Source organism: Solenopsis invicta, chromosome 3 (genome assembly GCF_016802725.1).
Source record: "Solenopsis invicta isolate M01_SB chromosome 3, UNIL_Sinv_3.0, whole genome shotgun sequence".
Taxonomy (NCBI): domain Eukaryota; kingdom Metazoa; phylum Arthropoda; class Insecta; order Hymenoptera; family Formicidae; genus Solenopsis; species Solenopsis invicta.
This window is the reverse complement of record NC_052666.1, coordinates 22,345,444-22,370,073: the sequence shown is the minus strand read 5'-3', so window position 1 is coordinate 22,370,073 and position 24,630 is coordinate 22,345,444. Positions and strand designations below refer to the sequence as shown.

The window sequence follows — 24,630 nt, the reverse complement described above, 5'->3', positions numbered from 1 at the left end:
TATAAATACGCCCTTGTGTAATATGTGTTTGTGAAAGTGTCGTAATATGTTCGAATAAATCATGGATATTACGAGTATTACGAGTCCCCATGCGATGCATAAGTGGAAGGAGCATTACGAGATGCGCCGTCATTAATCTCGGGCTTCTTCTCGCTTGAGAAGAATCCTTCTTCTAAATTAACTTGCGTCAAGCTTTAAATACCCATTCTCAAATTTATTTCGGCTCGGAATTGTTTCAAAGTAATTCGATAATTAATCTTGTTAGGGAAAGGTCGCATTATAAAAAAAAAAAACAAAAAAAATAAAACAGAACGTTATAAATACGTAAAATTATAAATTATCAATAAGATACTCGCTATTGTTTAAACTATGCAATTTGCAAAAGATAATCATAAGAATATTATTTACGTATTTGAAAACATTTTTTTTTTAGTTCGTTTTATATAGAAATAAGTCACGGATATATAAATTATAGGCTTTCCTCTATTTAAATACGCATAATAATTAATTCGCAACGATTATGCGCGCGAACATCTTTTCTTCTTTAATATCTTTTATTTTGCAAAAGGTAATAATGAGTGCACGAGAGGACAAGTAGTCCCGTTTATTGCCAGATTTTAGCTGCGGTAAACATTGGCGAAAGTACTTCTGCTGCCAGAAAACGCATCGTTCAAAGATGACATTTCGTAAGAAATGTAACTGCTGAAAGGTGGAAGAGAGAACATGGAATGAGAGAAGTACAACGGTACCATGGTGATACCAGGGGCTTGAGAGGTATATTAAAGCCATTTCCGGTGGCGGCGTTTGCTGGGCTTTGGTTACGGTACCGACTCTACTTATAATGTTCTGTAAGGTGGCGAGGAGGAAGAAAATGAAAAAGCTATGGAGCGCGGGCAGAAACGAGAGAAGATGAAAGGAACGGGGACGGCGACATTTCTATGGCGAAGTTGCGGATAGAGTGCCGTCGTCGGAGTAATTCGATTCGCGGCGGTTCATAAAGCGGGCGGTTTCATAGAAATGCACGAAGCCTCATTAATTCATTTAATAATTCACTCGTTACTTATTACCGCGCACCCTTAGCGAATAAATATGCGCACCATAATTGCATCCAAGATGTTGACGGTCATGGGAGAGACTTTCTCTTTTTTTTTTATTTTCGTATTGCATCTCATCCGCGAAATCTATCCGCATAAATCAAAGTTTCCTGCACCGAGTTCAATATTCCATCTTTCATATATTCGTGGACCAATAAAACTCTATTTTCTTGAAACATTGCAGAGGATATTCTCCGCATCCAATAGATGATATGTTCCCACACGGACGTACAGATCACAATTCATTGTGCTATCATATATGTACATGCGCATCCCGTTGTGCCACTGATCGATCGCCGTTACAAGAGCTCCAAGAGAAAATAGGAGTGAAATCGAGCGGAAAAACCGTTGAAATAAACAAATCAATTCGGATTACAATAAAATAATAACATCACGCAATAAAAAAAAATCAGCAGCGCTGTGCGATCAATTTTGAAAGAGATGATATTTGCATGGGGCTGAAAAACAAACGTAAATTCGCCCAGGAATACAGCTACGCTTATATCAGAAGGAACAATATTCCTCGCGCCGCATTTCACCCCGAGTGGAACAATCGTAATATTCCCGAGCTCGAATATAAGCGATAGGTGGTCGGCCTTTGTCGCGCTCGTAAGATGACGATTTACGTACCGCGGAAATGGGAAAGGCGGAAAGGCGACGAAGGGAAGGCGGGAGAAAGGGCAAAAGGAGAGAAAATTACGCGAGAAACGTGACAGACTGGAAAAGAGTGAGTGAGAGAGAGAGAGAGAGAGAGAGAGAAGAGAGAGAAAGAGAAAAAGAGAGGGCAGCGTGGTTTCTACATGGTGAAGCTTTAGCTTCCGTTGTCGTGGTAAATCCGATGGTCTCTTTAATCTCGCGACCCACTGCCATTCGTTTCGCGCCCGCGCTCCTCTGTCTCTTCCTCGGTCGGCCGGGCCGCGACGGGTCCTCTCTCACCCTCCGACTTCTTCCACAACTTTCACCCTTTCGTTCGCTGCGGCGCGGCGACGGCGGTGGCGGCGACGGCGGTGGCGACGACGACGGTGGTGGCGGCGGCGAAGCCAATGACGCGGATAGAAATTCCGGCGGTCTCGGAAGAAAAGCAATCGAGAGAAGATTTCGCCGTGTCGTCGCCAGAGACGGGGCGCGTCGCGCGGAGGATGATCTATCTCTGTTTTCTCTCGAGCCCCGAGCGCGACCGGGATCGAAATAGAATTTTGCGGATCGAGGATTCTGCAAATAGGATCCTATTGCGAGACGCAGGCTGAAATTTGCGCTTATCGAAGTAAGAATCAAAGGCGATAGCCAAGGAAACATCGTTAAAGAAAATAACAATTGTCGAAAAAATATTGTTCTAGATATAATAAATTTACGTTAATAAAATATCAAAGCGATACAATATGTCAGTTTGAAAATTGCTCTCCTTTAATATCTTCGAATTCTCTGAAACGTTCCTTTCGATAAAGAGAGCATTAACACGCGCTGATGAATTTTCGCGAAATAATAAAGAAATTCTATTCGAGAACTGATTGAAGTATTGATTCCGTAAATGCGTTTGTAAAATACATGCAAGAGACGTTGTTAAGTCGAAACAATTTCAGCGGAAATATCAACAGGTTCGTTACCGTAAAGAAATTAATTGCGCTACAGTAACGTGGGACACTTAATGCTCGAGATCTGCGAAAAGATACGCCTTCGGAACGCAGTTGCTTTTTGTTTTCTTTTAATGCCGCTCGAAGATAAATCGCTCGAGGAAACGTTCTCCGGAGAGACGTAGATAGGTACTTCTAGATAAATCATTTTCGTGCTATTAAACTGCTCGCAGCTTTTCTTGCCAGGTATAAAACTGCAGGCTAACGAATTCCAAGGATTTCCTTGGCTCGAAATAAAAAACGGAGTACGCACGTAATAATGATTACCAAATTAAATCACGACGCTATGAATATTCTTCACATACGTGAAACTGTAAAAGAAATTAAAGATGTATGGGTCATATCTAAAAAAAAAAAAATATCAAAAATATAAAAATTTCATAGAATATAATGTGTAATAGTAAGTTAAAGTAAGCATAATATATGCATATATTATTAAATTACTTAATTTATTCGTTTTATTATTGAACTAGAAGTTTTCAATTAAAGCCAGGTGTTGATAGAAAGTCGAGTATTAATATGAGTCATATTTGAAATATATTTAAGATATTGTAAAAGTATAAAAAATCTGTTGGGGTGACTGCGATATAGGTGCAAATTTACTCACGGCTTTGAGTGGACTTGACTTCGATGACGAGCTGCCGGTCGATCGGCGAGTCCAGAATCCAGGTACACTTCTGCTGGTAATACTGATTCAGCTTGAGCCCGGCGCTCGCCAGATCACCGCCATTGACCTCGCCTTCCGGCTCCGCTGTTGTATGATCGCCGCAGTAAGTGTCATTGATAAACTTGTAGGCTGCGTGGAAATTGAGGCCCGCTCTCGACGACCTCGACCACTCGATATAGACCGGGGTCCAGCTACGAATGCCCACCGGAAGCCAGTCCTGCGCGATAATAGATCCCGTTAGACGGGAAACGAGGACCGAGAGATACGACGTGGAAAATAGTTATCGGGCAGTTTAGAGAAAATAAAAAAAGTGCAGGCTGAAAATAACGTTGTGAAATTGGAAATAATACCGCTGATAAAAAAAGAGCCAAGACAAAATGCAAATGTATAATAAATTTAATCAAGATATTGTAGGAGAAAGTGATATCGATGACTTACTGGCAACCGGGCAGTACGCTTAATTATCAATCGCGGATTTTGTACTTAATCCTATACAGTTAAATTACACAGATTTAGCTCGTTGTTTGTATGATAGCCTCAATTGTGTCGGAATAACGAGCAGTTGAATATGAAATGATGATCCCACGAATCGAAATCGTATTACCGTTTATAGACTCGCCATAACGATTACACTCGATCAGGTGTAATCTGATAATACGTCTATTAATAATCATCGCGTGCGGATAGAGTCAAAGTCAGATCAGTTACGCGGTATATGCGCGAGATTGTGGCGAAGGCACTTTGCATTTTGAATAAATTATTTAGCATCGCGGTAATTTCCTACTAAGCACTTCTTCCAGTTAAATATAAATCTCAAAGAGTGATGAAAAAAATAGTTGGAATTATATATAAAAGTGACGCGCGTTTTCGAATGCGTGTCACTTTTTTTATTTCATTTTTATTTCACGCTGTACATATAACAATTGCATACTGAATTCATTAAGGATGACACAGATTATTACGCAGTAAATTTAAATTAATTTTTTATATCCACATTAATTATATAACAGTGTGGTATATGATGAAACGTTAATGAAACTGGTATAAATTTCATGAGAGCATTAATATCATTGTATATATTAAATTGAATTAATTTTCCGGAAATAACAATCCTCTCGAAAAAGAGGATCATTTCGTGATGATTATTCATTTTATTACAGTTGAATTAATCGATAATAATAAAAAATGTGCTTCGGATTTTTAAAGTAAGTCGGGCGCGTAATGAATTTTCTTTCAAGGAGAAGAAAAAGAATCATCTCGCCAAGAAGAAACGATATGATAAACACAGAGGCACATTCGTGGGAAATTGCGTATCGCGAGCGATATATTTTAACGACATCGCCAACGTTCTCGGGTGACAATGCGGAGGATATAAAAGTTGTGGTAATAACGATAGCTTTTATCTCGCGACATTCAAGGAGCGGAAGTGCGCGTGGGATAAGAGCGTCCGCTCCGTCGAGACGCTCATTCGAGACGCGGAGGCCGAGGAATAAAGTTTTTCCGCAGCCCGCGCGCTCACCTGGTAATTCCCGCAGAGACAGGTGACAATGTGTCCGGTCTCGGAGACGAGCAGGAGGTGGTCCATGTTCTCCAGGGACTTGCTAACGCAGTGGCAGCCGCTGTCGCCGCACTTGGTCTCGCACGGGTTGTTCGGCGTCTGCTTCGTGCTACCCTTCACCTGCAAACAGAGGCATCAGCGTTCCAAAAAGTATAAGTAATAATTTGTACGGGTCGAAGGAAGGATGTTAAAAAAATAGCGAAAACACAATCAATTAATTATCAAATGGTAGGGTAGGGATGTAACGCGTTACTTGTAACGCTGATATTGTTTTGATTTTTTTGGAAATCATCGTTATTATTAACAACTTATTAACATCATAAAATTATTTTTTCCTGTTTGCAATGATTTAAGTTTTAGTATTAATTATTACATTTTTTAAATTAACCGTTATATATGCATACATAAATTTTAAATTCAATATTTTATTTTAACATTACAAAAAAGTAAAAAATTGTTACTTTCTAAATAACAGTATATGTTTTACTTTTTTAAAATAATGTTTCCAACTCTAGATACATCATGCGTGCAATTTTTAGTTAAAATTGTTTTTTCGATTGACAAGAGGCGTCTCACAACTTGTCCAGGACTGATTCGATTCTCCCCGAAATACGTTATAAAATACCAAATCTAAGAATCATATATTTTTTTATACGTGCCCATTTCAGGAATGAAGAGACTGATGGGATAAAACAATCCCTCTTTCTCTTTCTCAATATTGGCACTTATATTTGATTTTATAGCCGATATTGTCGATACAACAAGATATATAAAAATGTTTTAGACAATACTTTTATAGTATCCGCGTAAGCCAGCTCTGATAGCATTTACGTGCAAGGATTTGCGCTGCAAAAGTCAGAAAAAATAGAAGGAGTGAAGGCAATTTGCACCTCTCTGTTAGAAGCTTTTATGTTGTATAATGTACTATAATTTCAGCTTTTTACTGTCAATATTAACAAAACCATCGTGAATTGAATCGATTTATCAATATAGTAAGCAACGATATATAATAACCCGTAAAATGATTACTCTCTCTCGCTGTAGAAAATGTGAAAAGTTTACCGATTATTTTGCGATATATAAGTGTAGAAGTATAGTAAAGAGTGGAGTATGAGAACAAAATACAAGTGCTTAGCTCTTGTATTCTTTGTCCAGCTTGATTGTCCCACTCATGAGCGGCCATATATCCTACCTTTTTTGATATACGACAAAAGTGCAAGTTTTTAAAAAGTTTCTCAAATGTAAAAACCTTAATAGCACGTGATATCGTATAAATATTCTGTGCTGTCAAGAAAAATAAACATTTCGCATTTCTAATTTTTTTTATAGTAGTAGTAGTGACTTTTTATCAATATAATTTATCTACCTTATAAACATAGTAATATTTGATAAATTGAGTTTTTGTTAGATGCGACGTATATACCGGAGTTACTCTATTCTATAATTGTACGTTTAGATTTTTTAAAATTAAATTTTCCAAATTTTTAAAACAAATTTATATTATATATTTACATATGTATGTGTAATACCATGAAAAAATGATTTACAAGCGCAACGCAAAAGATTGAAGTTGCACAATTTTCCCAGTTATGCGTAATGGATTTGCAACACGGATACGACGTTCGTATCGTTCAACGTGGGATTACAGTTGGTATGTTTCCATCAGAAATTCAATTGTTGCTTTATCGTTCTCGCAGAAGTTGCTGAAACCCGTAGCTGAAACCATAGTCTTACCTTCGAAATAACGTCTAATTTCGCGGAATATTATTTCTATGGGGATTAAAGGTTTCTCACCGCGGCTACCGATAGAAAGTTTTAATTTTTTCAAGACCCCCTCGCGCATCCAACAATAGTGTTTACGTGAGAGGATATTTTTTTCTGCCTTCGAGTTAACATGCAAAAATTCTTGTTCGCGCGAAACAGTGCGTCTAAAAAAAAAAATGAATTTATGGGGATGATTTAATTTTTTCGACGATTATAAAACAATTCGCTTGTAAAACAATACAGATTAAATATTTTGAGGAACTTACGGTAATGATCACCGATTGATTGGGCGCTGGTATAAAATGCTGCCGGCACTTCACCGGGCCTTCCATGGCGAACAGCCGATGTGGTTCTGGATGCACCACCGAACCCTCCACCGGCGACGTCAACCCGTAATATTCGACGTCGCACACGCTGGCCGGCTGCTGAGTGCCACCCTCACGTTCTGAAGCGTCAGATGAAAATGCGTTGCTGATGAAAGTGCCGAGAGAAATTATATCTCGCAAATTATACTTTGTACAAATAAAGTTTCAACCTGTAAAATGATGTTCTGAAATTTCTCTATTATTCAATATAATTTTTTGTGTTAGGCACTGTATTAATTATAGTAATTAAATTAATTATAAATTTAATAAATCAACGAAGCATGTAAATAGAACGGAAAAGAAATATCATTGATCAAAAAGAAATTTAATATGAGAAAAATCGAATTTTGTGATTTTATTTTAATAATTTTTGGTATAAAAAGTTAAATATAAAATTATAAAATTAATCAAAATTATTATAAGTGAAATGAGATATAAAATGGAAAAAAAATATAACATAAACGAGAAATATATATAAATGTAAAAATTATATTGTATATCATCCATTCAGAATGTCAATCAAGAAAATTACTAGGGCCATCTCAAATATGAAATATAAAATATTTTCATTTTATCGCCTCGCTCATATCCCCGCGGGACTCCTGTAACTCTCCTCGCGTCTCTTAGCTTAATTTTTTTTTCCCGCAAGACAGTTTCTCGTAGTCAGAGGGATATATATTTCTGCGAGTTATAGGTGGGTAAACGTCTTACGGGCACTTTCATTTCGAGTCGAAGTTCGCTCCGCAGACGGGATTCCCTCATTTCGTTTCTTACACGGCAATTTCGCATGATTATTCGCGGCAATTCGGGATCACCCGGTTGAATTCGACCCCTTTCCCATAAGTAGATCGGTCTCCTTGGGTCGCATAAAGTTTTATGTTCCGCCGGATCGTACCCGGCGCGAGATAAGGTAGGCACCCGGAATTCCGCTGGAGTACAAAATTCGAAATTCGATCTCGATATTCAACGGTCGCCTCCTCGGCGAAGAGGGAGGGAAAGAAAAAAATGAAACAATAGCGACAGGAACGTCTCTGTATGTGGGGGCGTCGCCGCGTCGTTACGAACGTGGAATGAAAAAGCTGACGAACGAAGTCGTGATCGATTCGAAACCCCGTGTGCGCGCTTTGTTTTTCCCCTCTTCGTTTAAATACAACGTTGTTATTTAAGACTTTTAAACGACTCCCACACACCTACACACACACACGCCGGTGGTGGATGACTGTTCTCATCGATCGCCGCAACGAATAGAGAGGTACTGTGAGAGCAGCGCGAATGCATGGTGTGTAACACGTGTAACACGTGTAAACGTAATAACGTCGACCAGCGACACGATCACTCTCGTCAATCACCAGCCCCATCGACGGCGATAGTTTGTCGTCGGGCATGACTTTTGATTCTCGTCATTTACGCCTTTTTTTATAATGGTCGATGATTGGATCTATATCGCTGTTCGCTTGTACGATTGCTGTAACCTGGGATGGCTATCGGCTACGAGCGGCTACGACCGTAGTCATTTCGTGTATAGGCAACGTAAAAAAATTCGTCGAAACGAGAATTTGATGTCGACATGATGTGTCGTAAAATTCGGTCGACGTTTAAAATCTCATCGATATCAAAATTCAATTACTGCCGTCCGCGTTTCGTTTTGTTCGTTAAAATTTTATCTCGCGCACTATTAGCTTGTGTACCAAAACGCTTGATAGATTTTAATTTTCGGCTTTAATGAAACCGAATGCGTTTAAATATTCGCGAGAAAGTGAATAACAGATCTCACCTATGCGAATGATAAATTCTGAAACGTTAGACGAAGAAGCAGATTTTTATTTCAGAGCAAAATATTATCTGATTTTAACGCACGGTTAATATCTTCTAAAAGTATATTATTTGTTATTATATATTATATATTACTCATTATATATGTGCAAAGCGTAACGCGAACAAAGTTTTGTACTGAAAATCGCGATACACACGAGCCGTCATCCCCGCTTTGAATTTAGATTTGGCATTTTCATGCCCGTGATGCGCGATAGTATGGCTTTACTTTGCAAAATAGCTGTAACAGTCGCGGACGAATAATTATCCGAGCGCGAATAATTACGAGTTGGCCAGTGTGTGTGCGAGAGCGCGCGTATAATATACCCGGGCTCTCACTTTAATCTCCGGGATTGCTCGACCAAGGAAAAGGTCGTAGCTACTTAATCGAGGTTAAATCTAATCTTTGAAACGGGATTAAGGGCGACCGCTGTTTTTGCGAGGACGGACGGACGCGTCGATATCGTGAATGTGTCCTCCGGCAGCCAACCAGAATCCCTCGGTCGAGTGCCAAGCGAATTTCAGGATTACCGTCCGGACGTGCCTACGCTCATCCGATTAAAGGGAGGGAGAGGCGAAACCCGGGCTTTGACATCGATATGCCGAGGCGTATTTACGGTAATTAGTTACTCGTAATTAGCGGTTTGGATGCGCCGCAGTCGGCTACTCGAGAAGCAACGAGCAAAAACTCGATTCGGGACGGTGGAGGCAAATTGCGCCGATCACGAAAATGACATTGACACTATCATAACCGACAATCGAGCACCGATCGCTTTACAAAGGAAGAAGTCCTGGGCAAACATCAGCCTGAGCAAACACTGAGTACAACATACAGAGACGCAATATCATGTAACATATATATGTGTTACATCTATGTTATATTGTATCTATGTATCTAACATTGTATCTATGTTATATTCAGTGTTTGTTGGGTCGTCACACATGTTGGCACGTTGAGAATTACGTGTTATTGGACGAGGAGATGTAGAAGAAAATCGCCAATACTGACAGGTCTCCCAAAGTGGCACTCCCTTGTTTCTCGGAAAATACACATTGCATATTATTAATACTGATAAGACCATGTCCTGCTTAGATAATTAAAGAAGTCAAAATCTGTAATTCATATGTCGTGATTTGTTTTTATATAAAATTAGCTGTAAACAAATTCTTTAAATGCAAAAATAATAAGTCTTACAAAAAGATTCGTGTAAACGATACGTAAATAATCCATGTAAACGTAATCTTGAAATTTATGGCAAAATCTAGCAAAAAATCATATATAAAATAAAATAAAAGACACAATATTAAGAGATCTATCGATTAAATTAGTAATTAATCTAATCTCTATCTCATAAAAAATTTAATACTTGCAAAATTCGAAATAATCTTATAAAATCTGCTATATCATCTATAAGTAGGAGTCACTTTCTTTATATATTTATGTTCTTAAAGTTTTATTTTCAGTTCCTGTTTAAGAAGCAATTCAAAAACAAAGTGACGGTATCGGCGACTTTCCTCTACTTCATATTATTACATCGAAAAAAAGAAAATAATTGTTAATTAATTATTTACTACGTGTAATTTTCGTACTATTCAAGAAATTCACGCGAAACGCCAAGAGACATTAAATTATAGGATAAACTTCATTGCACGATTTTTCTTAGGTCTTCCGCTCGGAGACGTAAAACGAGGAAGCTCCTCGGAAGCGCGTAAAGAAGCGCGTAAAGAAGCGCGATTGCGCTCGTAACTCGTAATGAACAAGAGAAGAAAAAAAGAAGGAAGAAACAGGCAAAAAAAAAGAAAGCTGTACGAGGCGATAGAACGTAAGAGAAGCGTATTTTTCATGACGATTACGCGTGCTGACTTGATTGCGCGGCGACGACAGCGCGCGTCACAATCCAATTTCCGACGCGCAATCTTTTGTTTCAAGTTTGCTCGCCGAGTTCGCCGCGCGGCAGACCGCAGGCACGTTCGTTCTCATCCGATGACGTTCCCTTTTACGACTTACCGTCGTGGAAGTAGTACGAGACCTCCATGTACTCCTCGTCGGTGGGGCTGTTAGAGGCGCGTCTTAAAACCACCGTCATGTCTCGGCCGTTGGACGAGTACCGTTTCGGCTCAACGTACCTGGAAAAGAGGAATGGAAAGAGGGAAAGTCATTTGCGCGCTCGGTTTAGGGGTTGAATCCGTGGCGAGGGATGGTTTTCCCACGCTTCTTTCGCGAAAGCGGCCCGTAGTTTTCCAGGGTCGAAACTAGATATAAATCGAACGACCGACGAGCGAACGCGTCGAAAACAGCAACGAACGGGGTTGTTTTAATCTTCACGCTGCCGGTCGCTAGTCGATGTTCAAACGTCGGTACTTAAACACATCGGTCCGTATTTATGTCTCACTTATTCAGTAAATGCATCCACGGAAAGAACAGTTTTGCTGAAGTGTCCAAAAATTTAATTGAAAATTGGAAATTGATTTGAAAATAATTTTGTTAAATCATCAAAATAATTATAAGAAGCATGATGAACGCGAGATTGCAGTAGCTAATTATACGTAATCATTTTAATAGCCCAATGAAATTATTTTCAAAACTGCATCCAGCGTTTTTAATTCTTTCCGTGTACATTTATTTCTGGAATTTTGTAGTATATAAAGTGTATGCTTAAAAATGTATAAAACATTTCTCAAAACATTACGAAAATTATGAAAAAATTAGAAATTGTTCCATATTGTATTTAATAAGACATGTGCTCTAATAATAATATAATTAATAATAAAATAAGAAATAATGAAAAAATTCTGAATTTTTTTATTCAAGTACTTTAAATATTCAAAATAATTTTTGTAAAGTTTTATTGCGAAGCAGAAATTAGTCCTGTAAAATAAACAAAATTTATTCATTTATTTACAAAACAACTAATCAAAATAAAACTTTGTAAAAATCATCTTAAATACTTACACAAAAAAACTGATTGTGAGATTTTTCTTAAAATTGTAAAAAATAATTTAATTTTTAATTAAAAAAAACAGAGTGAATAAAACTATAAAAATAAGTTATTAAAGAAAAATGTAATCTTATTCACACAACTTTCATATGTATATAATTTATTTGAATGTGTCAATATTAACACATTTCAACATATTAACAATTTTATTTTTTTTTCAGGGATTATACGCCCAATACATCCTTAAAGGCGCATTTATCAGAAAAGAGAAACGGGCCAGCACCGTTGTACTTTGCGCCAAAATGTAGATTAGACATGGAAACTTGGACGGTGAGACTGCAATTTCAGTACAAGGAAGATCGCTTTGTGCCATTAAGCGACAAATAACTGAGCATAAAACAGGGTGAATATTACAATAATTCCCGATTTTACCTCGGGATATATGAAATTTATCTCATTGTGAACGATCCTCGTTAAAATAGCCGAATGGCTTTGCATCACGACCGCGCAATCAATACGGAGGAACGATGGTGACGTTCGCCGGGATCGTACTATGAATAATGATCGATCCGATTTCCGTTTACGTACGTTACAATGAACACACACACACACGCGCGCGCGCACCAAGATGCGAGATTCGTGACACTTTTCACCGGGGACATTCGAGGCATGCAGAAACTTCGACACGAATTATTAATTCACGACCATTATGGGGAAGGGGCATGACGCGCATGGGCGCGAAAGGGTGCTCCGTGGAAGTTACACGAGCGTCGGGACAAAGCAGGATGTAAATCTTGCACGTAAGACTCTATTTTCCCCGGGTAAAGTTGTAAATGGACGTCTTGGGAGCCGCCCTCGATAGTCGGCGCGGGCGAGAATTGCCTATGAGTTAGTTTTGCAAGATAAATCGCGCACCCTTTCCCCCCCTTTCGACGCCGTCGCCCTGCGGTGCCACGAGAAGATCGCCCTTTGTCGCTCGAATGAGCGCCAGAATTACGTCGTTGATTTTCTAACATCGCGGCAACTTTCTCGCACGAACGATATCACGTCAGTCGCTTAAAAATCGGTGACGTTCAACGTCTCTTAAGACAAGTTTATCGAGGTCATCCACCGAAAGTGGGTCGTGCCTTTTTGTTGAACAACTTATCGAGAAAGAAAAAAATGCAGCATATCTTGTTTAATGTTCTTGAATGCAATTTTCAAGCAAGTTAAAATTGACGGAACTATTATTAAATATGAGAACGGAAAGATTAAAACGCGACCGCGACTTGCCAAGTTTGGTATAAAGAAAGGAAATCTTTAATCTTAGAGCGCGGATGATCAAAATTTGATGAACCTAGATATAAAGACGAGAATTTAAATAAATTTTACATATCAAATTAACGGACTGGCTTACATTTAAACATTGATATTCTTGGAACATCATGATTGAGTTCGAAGAGCGCGCTATATTTCATCACTCTATCTTTATTAATCATTCGACATAAAATAATGATGAAGTGACGCAATTGCGCTGATAAATCGCGCCCCGTATAACTGCGTGTATTTTATACAAGTAAAGATATGAAACTTTATTAATTTTTTATTAAATTTATTCCGTCTGGGATCACTAATGGTTCATCTGCGGTGCGACATGTAAAAGCACATGATCTACAAATACCTTGTTATTTGTAGGCCGTATTACAAGCTAGCGATATGATTATCGCGATATCTCCCGCACGCGGAATGGCAGTTTACTTTATCAGCGCGCTGGATAAAGCGATGGCATGATATGGTTGATCTGTGTCGGTTCATTGGCTGCTTCCGAGCAGGGAGCACGGGGATGGCTTTTAGTTGAGCATGGCGTGCGTGAAGATTAAATTACTTGATGGCCATACCCCGGATTGATCCCCGATGTATCTCGCGTCCATGCACGGACGGATATTAAATAGAGCGCGCTCTGGACAACTCACTTGAATAATCGCGATGCCCGATTAGACCTTACAACCCTTCGTTCCCAGCGGTGTCGCGCGCGATGTACGATGATACAATTTTCTTTTTTATATGTTGACCTCGCTAATATATAATATAACACGTCGATTGCGTCTTCGCTTTTTCTTCACACTTTTGAAATTTGCAACATTTCAAATTCCCTTACGATTTTCAAGTTTCACTCAAGTTAAGGGGTAAGATCCTAGCGAATTAAAAAATAAGATATTTTTCTAATATGTAAAACTTTTTAAAGAGATAGTTTATCCGATCAATTTGAAATTTTAATGCAATATTTTTTATGAGATATTTTTTAATAACCCATGTCAAAGAAACAATCGAATATTCCATACATAATTTTAAATTAGATTATGGTTCGTATAATATAACAATTTTTCTCGTCTATAATTATATTCCACAATTTGATATATAAAATTAAAAATAGAATTTTATCTTGAATTCTGTTACAAATTATTAAAACATAATTTTTCAGAAAAATATATTTTTCAAATATGTGCAGTTTCGCGAAAGTTAAAAAGAATAGAAAGAAATCCTTCCGTGATCCACAAATGACAAGTGTAACAAAATTGCTTACTTTTTAATTTTAGACAATTTATCGAGACTATCATGCAGGTGCACACATTTATGACACTATTATTATTTATTAATTTATTTTTATTACCATATTTATTTTAATTTTGCATTTTACTTTTCTAAAATAAAAATTATACATATTTTCAAAGCAAAAACATATTTATCTATTTCTTTAAAGAAAAGTTTTCCATGGTATTAAAAAAATGTCCTATCTTTTAACTATTCGCTAGAGTCCCATATAATTCTTTCATCTATAATAAAAAAAACTCCTTATATAAAAAACTCAATTCTCAGGCAACTTTATCCTACATAATTTGAAAAAAAGTTACATTTATATTTTTTGATACGACAAAGTACAAAGTTCATTTTCTTGCCTTTGTCGAGGCTCCAGATTGCGAGCCTTCTACCTCGTTTTATTTAGCATTGTCTTCTTAATGCTGGTTCGGGAGTATCGCAGGAGGCGGAAGGAGGCGGCCGGAAATTCGGCGCGGGTCGAGTCGCGCGATGGGAAACGTGCCCGACTAAAAGCGGCGGCGGGGTTTGGCGAACGTGAGAGGCGGATGAAGCACGGGCGTTATTTCGCATGAATTTTTACGAGATTAGCCGACATAAAACACGCAGCAGTCCCATAGGCACGTACGTACGTACGCTGCATCCGGACGACCTGCTGCTGCTGCTGCTGCTGCTGCTGCTACTACTGCTGCTGCTACCAAGCATAAATCGTCCTGGGACCGGCTGGCACCGGGGGTGGCAAACGTTAGAAATTAAAATAGATTAAAAACTGCCAGTGGCGTCAGCAAGGCAGCGAGGCGCAACGCGCGACGAATATCACTCTTCTCAAAGGTAGAAAGCGGAAACGATCCTCCCTTCATTTCATGGTCGAAGAGAGAGAAAGAGCGAAAAGCCCCGTGGACATTCGCGGTTAAGCGGTACCACGTGAACGATGCTTGTCATCTTTTTATAATAATTTTATTCTTGCCTTCGACCTGCCAAGACACGAGCGTTTGTCGTTTTCCTCGACATTCATGAAATTGTTGAAACGTTTAACTCCGTATTTCGTTACACAGTAGAAAACATTTTGTATTTATGTTAAGATCGGTTCTTCTTAGAATTTTTATGTTGAATTTTTAACACGTCAAAGTGTTAATTTAACATAATGTGATCATATTATTTGAACATTTTGTGCTAAATTGATATTTAACATTTCTTAGCGCTAAAATAACACAATTTATGAGAGAACAAACAAATAACATAAAAATAATGTAATTTTTGAAACAAAGTTTAGCAAATGAAGTTAAATAAATGAATAAAATGTTAAATAAATAAAATATATGTGTCAGCAAATTATAAGTGTTAATGTTTACTGAAAAAATATGTTTCCACACTCCGTTTCAAATTGTTACACTTTTCGTATTCATTTTTTACATAATATTTATGCAATTACCTTCCAATATATTCATCTTATGCTAAATTAACACAAAAATTTGTGGACCGTATTTGTAGTTTAAAAAAATGGGCTGTGGTCCACATAAGTTTGGGAAACCCTGATCTGGGAAGATTTGTCCTCACATAAAAATCGAAATAGCGTTCCTGTACGTCATATTGTAATTCCAAATCTACTGGAAAAGTTTCCGGACTTAAGAGACATACGTGCGCGTGACGTTATCACAATATCTCAGACATTTTACCGCGCACATCTGTCGATTGAGGAGAGCGAAAAGCCGAGTATAAACGGCGAATCGATCGTGTACCATATCGGTAGCAGCGAGGGCGGCGGCGGCGGCGTCGGCGGCGTCTCGAAATCTCTTCTGGGAAATCTCTTAGCCTAGCCGCGCATCTCTCGTTTGGCCATTCGTTGGTCGGCTCTCGTCCTTTTTGCACCGGCCGCATCAAGTTCACCGCCGATGCAGCAGAGGCGAAGGGCGGACAGGGCGTTCGTGCGACAGACATTTCGCGTCCGTCCATTTCCCACGGCTTGCATAATGCATGCGGCCGCTGGCTGCTTCGACGACGACGACGACGACGACGACGACGACGACGACGACGACGACGACGTTGCTCCTTCCAAACTCCCCTTTGCACTTATCTCTCCGGGCTTTCCGATCGGCCAGCCGGTTCGTGGGTCACTGCCGGTTTTCCAGCCTCGAGAGGAATCACGCCGATACCTTTGTTTGTCGTCGCTCGACCCTCCACAGTCTGTTTCCATGGCCGATTGATCAATCTTGTCTCCGGAGACTTCGACTTCGAAGAGCGCCTGCTCGTCCCGGATGGGGAACGGATATGGAAGGCGCGGATACAAATGCGCGAGATGGCTTTAATCCTTTCTCTCCCACACATCTTCGATAATGATATGCTTCCTTTTTTCCTCGTTTTTGTAAATTACGCGATCGCGCAAGAATTTTTCGTATTTTTTCGCTGCGGCTTACGAGCACGTTTCGAATTGTGTTTCAAATCATTGGATTGTAAGGTTTGTAAGTTTCAAGCGTAATAAGTGGAGAAACGTCAAGTCGTGACATCCGACCGAATAATTGTCGGAATGAGGATCTGGAAAAACGGTTTTCTCTCTATAAAATTCTGGAATATGCACCTCCTTCTCTTGACGCCCTACGTCGCTGTTCAATATGTATGGCTAAAAATCTTCTTTCAAATATCTTTCTCGTCACGTTTTTCATTTGATATGACCTCTATTCTATCTCCCTTGAATTCTTATCAGGCATCTCGTTCTTACATCAATATCTCATCTTTCTCGGAAAAAGCACACGTATTACGAATAAAAATTTCTACTGTAATAAATTATCGCGTAATGATTGGATGGAGATAATTTCAGATAGAGTAAAACGTGAAAAATAATAAAAGGTAATCTCTTGTTTTTATCAAACATTCAGCATTTTCAACATTTGCAATAATACCACTCTGTATAATGGATTTGTATTATTTTATTAATTTCAAGTTAATAGTGTCTACACAGCTTTTGTGTTAAATCATATAATATATTTAATTTTGTCATATTTACGAGCAATCCGTTGCTGTAAAATAAATTACCTTTGTGCAGCTTTAATTTTCCAAATTTTTCCCCTTTGTCGGCGTTTACACCTAATTCGTCGGTCGCGACAGCATTTTGCGATCAAACGCTGCAAGTCATAAATTTTAGAACGGGGGTATTAAACGGATTAGCCGGTATTCTATCAACGCCCAGCACACGCTTGCATTTATTATTATTCGCGCCGGTAAATCGATCGGCATTAAATGTTTACGACGTTGAAAGGACCGCGTTCATAAAACGCGCGTATCAGCGTGTAAACTGGACCTATCTGCGCACAAGGATTTGTATCGTGAATGACATGCGGCCGGGCATAGAGTCCATTTTCCTATGAATGAAGGCATGCGGAAACGAATCTACGCGTATATACATATATAAATATATACACATATATATGTATATTTATGTATGTGTATAAATATATACAAATTATGCGCAATTATATGTTTGCCATGCCATTGACGAAGTCACATTCGTAAAGCAACCGTACAAAGCTCGCATACCTATTTCGAGCATCAGCGGGTACCCTATGTATATTTTACGAGAGGAACGTTATCCAATTTATAGAAAAATTGAAACAAAAATAACATAAACCAGCGCCAAATTAAATAGAAGTTGAATGAACGTTGCAAAAGCTATCAATTTTTTTTCCGCGGGATATTAACGCTCGCGTAACAAAACAATACGCATTTGTTTCACGCGCCGTTCTAAAGTTATTTAATCAAACGCGAGAATTTACTGCGTAATCGAAAGATTCTCCCATCGTAAAAATCACGCTATTATAGAAACGTTATGAACGGAAGTACGTGCGCAACCGGCTGTTCCAATTTATGCCATAAATTTTTGTTAGGTTTTTTTTTTTATTACAAGCACGCTCGCTTTGCGACAGTATCGGAATTATACGTAACTCCCTTTCTCCAGGAGTAGTTCAGAGAAAAGTAAACAGAGCCCTAAAATTTCGGTTATATTGTTATCGATGCGCGAGGAAACCAGGTTTGTCGAATATACTTTTTGATACGATAAGCGTGTACGCGTATATTCACTACAAAGTTTCATACTCTCTCTCTCTCTCTCTCTCTCTCTCTCTGAAATCGAAAGAAAAACATGTTTTGAAGAATTAATAATTTTTGAGAAATATTAAGATTAAATATTTAAAAAAGTTTCCTAATTTTTATTTAAATTAATAGATTTTAATTTCGCAAAATAAAAGAGTTGAGAATAATTGAACAAATCGTAGGAGGACATTTCTCGAAGAGTCGAGAAAAATAACTTTTGCGATATAGCTGTGCGAGCTGTACGACTTGTGTATCGGTTTTCGTAATGTTGTGCGGCACAACAATTGAACGGTTTCATACAACTACCATCCCGTGCGTTCTCTGCGATGTTTTTTCATTCGAATATGTATCCGACGTAAACCCAGCATGGAATGCATGTCGCGCGCGCGAGAGAGAGAGAGAGAGAGAGAGAGAGAGAGACTGGCTGCAGCTATCTTTCATACTTTGACTCCCGGCGAGATGAGTATGAGGTATCGCTTTGCATACCGCCGTCTAGCTCTCGGATGGAGACGGATGATGGATCTGCCGGGGCTGTTTTATGATTACGTGCCCGACGATCTTTCGCTGCTTCCTCAGCGTTGCGACGACGCTGGCTCCTATTTCGCGCGTCAGTTCAGCCGTTGTCTCGTGATACGTGCCCGAGGTATAATGAATAATCCTTAAGGTACACTACGACACCAGGAAGGAAAGCTGCGCGCGCTAATATCAGGACAGAGGCGTGAAGACTAAAAAAAGACTCGCGACACGGAATTCGCTTTGTCACTCGTCGCGTCGTTAAACGATCCGTACGTCTTAATGCCTAACGTCTCGAGCGCCTGCATCTCTGCGAGCAGAGATTAGCGTTTAGAAACTAATCTCCATTCTGGCGCTCTAAGGAAACTTAACTAGCCTCGTTTTAAGCTGCAGCGTCGCGCACGTTTGCCAGCTGCCGAGAGATCTCGAAATCTACCAACTCACAATTACAATGCATCACCTAGAAACCGGTACGATGGTATCTCTCTAATGACCGCTCTAATAACTAGAAGGAATCCACTTACTTATCCTGACTCGCGAGTTCCCGCGGGAGCCACTGCGCCGGGCTGCAGATCCTCTCTAAGGAGTTGGCTGTATCCAGCATTCCGCTCTCAAGCGAACCGTCGAATATCTCGATCGTCGACTGGCAGGACTGTGCGCTGTAAAATCGATAGCGAGAACATATCTATCAGTGGATTTTACGACGGACGTCACGCGCGCCGTCAAAACTCGTCGTCCTAGACGCAGGGAGAATTCATCGTCGATATATCAACTGCAAATTCTCACGTAGAGAATTTGAAGAGTTACAACGCTCTTTTCACGGAAACAAGAAAAAGAACTTTGGGTTTAAAAAAAAAAGTGTAAGATAAACGGTCCAATTACTGACATATTAAAAGATTTTGTAATTTTGATAATTTGGAATATATATTTTAGCTAATGACACTTTAAAGTTTAATAAAAATTTTTCTTTTTGTATAGTGTAAATTTAAAAATTGACAAAAATTGTCTCAATAAATATATTAGTTTATTTATTATTAAATAAAATAACTGCTGAATCGTTATTCTCAAAACTGAAAATTTTAACATTCCTTTATCCCTATATATTTAACAATCAAATGGCCATATTGTATTGGCATTTTTTCCGATAAATATTAATCTAAAGCTCATCTAATAAAATAATTAATATGAACGATTCAATTGAGGTTAAAGTTAAATTGCAAATAAATAAATTATAAATAAAGTTAAATTATAAATAAACAAACTCCTCTTAATCTAATTATATTTAAAAATAAATAAATAAAATTAACCAAATTTTTACATTCTTCTTGTGAGCTGTGTTAATTATTTTTAATGTGACACTTCCTGTTAATTTTAACTTAAAATTACTCATTTTAATAACTGTCTTTTTTAGTAAGGCGGAATGTCGTTCAGGTAAAAATAAAAATTTTTGATTAGTTTAAATATTTTTTTTAATTAGAAGATGAAAGTTTTACTCTTAATAAAATGTTACAAATAGACTCGTTAAGAATTCAAATAAAATTAAACATAATTCTGTGTAATATTCTTCATATATTTAAAGAAAACATTTAAAATTGAATTTCCAATAGTCGGGACAATGTCAGTAATTAGTCCACTTAGTAATTTAACCAACTATTTAGCCTATATTTGAAATGCACTATTATCTTGATTTACTCGCTCACCCATTTCACTTTTAATCCGTAAGAAATATTGGAAGCTTTTGGAAATATTACATCCAATATTTGTTTCGGGATAATCCGTAAACGTATCATCCGAACCAAAATATTCGTTCTCGTTGGCTCTAATCGCCTCGCAGACGCCGCGTCTGCGGAAAGTAAGTTACAGATCCGACACAGATGCCGCCATTACGAACGCGTATGAAAACAGGGTAAAAAGAGGGTAGGGGGAGAGAGAGAGAGAGAGAGAAAGAGAGAAATATACACGGGGGAGAGTTTGGTCGATGGGCAAAGGACGCGCGATGTCTCGCGTGGTCGGAGATGTTTTCTCGGTTCACCTGGCGCTCGGATTTACAATATTCCGTTCAAAATTCATGCTACCTTCAATAAAGTTCTGCATCTCGCAAGCGCGCGAGTGCGCGGGCACACCTACGAGTTTATATCCAGCGGTTACATGGATATCCGCGGCTTCAAAGACCAACAGCGGCGCATTCGTATGCGATGTCGAGACGATTGTCGGAGATACCGAGGAATCGTCGTCAGTTCCGGGCGGGGGTGGTTTCATCTCTCCCCCGCAGCGTATTCCATCCCTATCCCCTGGACGCGCACGTAACACGTCTCCGAAGGCGCGGATATGTGTTCCACATGTCGTCGTCGCGTAGCACGCACATGATAATTGAAAATCCCCGGGACGCGGACGCGACGGTGTATCCCTGCGTGATTTAATGCTACTTTCTGCGACTACAAGCTCCGGGGTGGTTTTCTCCTCCACTCTCCTCTCGGGCGCCGTTCCGATAAGTTACACAAGCTAACTGTGAAATAAGAGCCCAGTGCGTAGACGTAACGGCGCAATTGCGGAATAATGGGCTTCTCTCTCCCATGTATTTTCAGATATCTCGAGGCTTAGCGACATTCAAATTTCTAGGCATTAATCAATGTGTATCGACATGTTACTCTGATTTACGAGTATTTGTATCAGTATTATTCCACGCAACGAAAACGCGCGACGTAAACGACAGAACTTATGACGTTTACCTGACTAGCTAATCAATAGGTACAAACCGCCGTGCGATTTTACAACGATTTTACCACGAATCCAGCGCGTTACGTGCGCAACCGGCCGCGGATTTGTCGGGATTGGCAGACACGATCGAAAATGGTGGCGAACAAACGTGAGATGCAATTTCACATACACCGCGACACGTCGTGCTCGCCGTTACGTGACTGCAGTTTTCGTTGGCCTTTGGGTTCACGCAATCCATGGGTAGAGAAACACGTCGATAGATATGAAGAAAATGGGACGGGAAAGTAGAGAAGGGTGTGGTTTCTCTCGCATCTAAAGCCACGGTTGTACGTGCGTCTCGATGTGTGACTTGGAGGCCCGTGACAGCGAGCGAAATCGGGTTACCTAAGGTTGTAACTGGCTAGGGAGACGTGTCCGGTGTCGTAAGTACGGCCACGCAGCACGAGTCTGCACGTCGTGGACTTGGGCTTGCCCCTGGTGTCGTGGTGGCCCGCCCGGACCTTCTCGCCGCTCACCTCGAGGTCGCAGCTGCTGATCACGGTACCACCTTGGTCCTTGCGGTGGTCGTGAAGATCGCGGTTATTGTTAGACTTCATCAATTCGACTGAAAGGTCAGAGAGCTCAGTGAGCTTCGATGACAGCTCATTGACCCATGATACATAGTTGAGACAGGAGCAAAAATACAGAAAATTACGAAAATAGTCTGAACGATTGGATTGCATCAAAAGTTTGTAGCGACGTATACGTTGAATCCTAATATCTAAACACTGTTTTTGAATTTCACTTATAAAAAATGTTATGAAAGAGAGAACTTTTGTTCCAACCCAACGCTTTACTCCTTCAAATTCCCTAATATCATTTTTTTTTTATTAAAACTTAAAAGGGAGTTTTCTGCTTTGTCCCACTGATTTTTTAGAAATTTTTTTAAGAAAAATGAATAAATATTTTTCAACATTGTTTCTTGTCTTTTAATTATTATTATTTGAAGATTAATTTTTTACTTTTTTTAAATAAAATATGAATAATAATTTATTAACAATAAATGTACTTGATCTCTGTACAGTTTATCAATGACCATAATATTGAATCTCTCGGTGAACTGAAATTAAAAATTCAAACATCATTTTAATTAGAATACCTACTTGAAGCTACTATCGGAACTCAAATTTTTCCATTTCGCTCAATAAATAACTAAATAATTCTTAATTAAAAAAAAATTGCTTTTCTCTCTATACTCTGCGAAAAAATATAAAAAATTAAATTATCAAGATACCTATAGTTCCGATAATAGCCACAAGTGTTTTGATTAAAATGACATTTGAGTCTCCAACAAAATAAAAGGTAAAAAGTAAATTAAAAAAAAGTTATTTAAAAAAAAATCCTAAAATCTTCCTAAAAAATCAACGCAACAAAGTAGAAAACACTTAAAAAATAAATTATATTAGAGATATACATATGGGAACTGCGTAGGAGTATTCGACTAATCAACGCGGTAATCTACACTACAGATAAACGCTTTCCTCTTGCTACTTACGACTTTTATTCACGGTGTCGATAGCGATTGTCGTTGGAGCTTCCGTCGTCACTTCTATAAAATTCAGCGTCGCAACGAAGCCGTTATAGTCGAACGGCGATACTTCTGGACCAGTTCTGTAAAACGATACGAACTTTTCTAAAGACGCAAGACGATAAGATATCTAAATCGTCCGAGAACTCGAAACGGATTCGTCTCGTCTGTTCTACCGATAAAGAAATGCGCTCACCTGAATTCGACGAGGAGCTCTTGACCGTCGTACTTCAGCTCCGTCTTTTCTTTGCCGCAAAGCATCTTCAGCAATGGGCTCGACGTGGTCGGGCCCGAGTAGACGGCGATGTAGTCGCTGGTGCAATGGCTGCAACGAGAAAAAAAGCATTTCTCTACAAAGTGACTCTGCATCCGAGACGGTTCAAGGACTCCGGTACTCCCATCGTCTTTCGCACCGGGATAAACGCCGGTATAAGCGGGCGGTGGATGGAGAAAATGGAGCGGATAGGGCGCGGGGTAGGAGACTATCGAAAACGGTCGAGAATCGTGTACCGATTTATCAGGGAGCTCACAAGGATGAACTCGATTCGAGGGGGAGGGCCGTGGAAGTTTCGCCATTAAGAAAATATCCAATATTACCGGCAAGGCAGAAGCGGCTGCGCCGAATTACCACGATGGGATGGCGTGATTTATTTTACGAGGGAACTTCATCGCCGTGCGCTTTGCAGGGACGATCCCTCACAGCTGGGATCACGAAAATGCGATTTTAATAATGTGGCCAATTAGGGGTCATCGCGTGGCTTTACAGAGAAGATTGCCCCGTGTCTCCGGATCACCGCGTAGACGAGCGGTGATTAAAAGCGGGTTCCCTCGCAATTATCGCCGACAGTATTATACGTCGTGCTCTGTTATTGACAAATAATCAGAGTGAAAGTGATTGCTACCGGCTATTAAGACTTTGGATTATCTAATTCATAGGCGAAAAGCCTTCTCCAAAATATAGACAAATTAGTTCGATAAACGTATATTATGAATGCTACCCTATTTTTGTTTACATCGTATCTGTGTGTGTAAATGAAAAATTAATAAATTTTAATAAAATAAAATTTTCTTTTCCACTGTAATTTTTACGTTTAAGTTACGTAATTTTTACGCTGCACTTAGTATTCTTAGGGAGATTGTAATGTTAGAAGAAGAGAGAAAGAATCTTTTAAAAGTCTAATACGGATGCAAATAAACTTCATGTTGAATATTAATCAGAGTCTAACTCTTAGTTCATCATCATCATTATTATTATTACAAGTCGGTGCTGCGAGAGGGACAATGTAAGATATTCGATAGTGATATTCGCCAAGATTCTGAAGTAGCCGTTCTAAACACGTAACAG

The 24,630-nt window shown here is 39.1% G+C and overlaps 1 protein-coding gene across 6 annotated transcripts in view; it reads right to left on the bottom strand.

Moving 5' to 3' along the window:
• Nucleotides 1-24,630, bottom strand: part of LOC105196718 — a 367,858-nt gene that overhangs the window by 2,465 nt on the left and 340,763 nt on the right. For all 6 annotated transcript variants that reach the window (XM_026134882.2, XM_026134881.2, XM_039447669.1 and 3 more), the window contains 8 exons: nucleotides 23,482-23,610; nucleotides 23,253-23,368; nucleotides 22,103-22,322; nucleotides 19,525-19,659; nucleotides 10,900-11,018; nucleotides 6,981-7,159; nucleotides 4,912-5,070; nucleotides 3,333-3,609 (listed from right to left, as the gene is read on the bottom strand). In XM_026134882.2, the coding sequence (XP_025990667.1) occupies nucleotides 3,333-3,609; nucleotides 4,912-5,070; nucleotides 6,981-7,159; nucleotides 10,900-11,018; nucleotides 19,525-19,659; nucleotides 22,103-22,322; nucleotides 23,253-23,368; nucleotides 23,482-23,610 (1,334 nt within the window). The remainder of the gene's footprint in view (nucleotides 1-3,332; nucleotides 3,610-4,911; nucleotides 5,071-6,980; nucleotides 7,160-10,899; nucleotides 11,019-19,524; nucleotides 19,660-22,102; nucleotides 22,323-23,252; nucleotides 23,369-23,481; nucleotides 23,611-24,630) is intronic.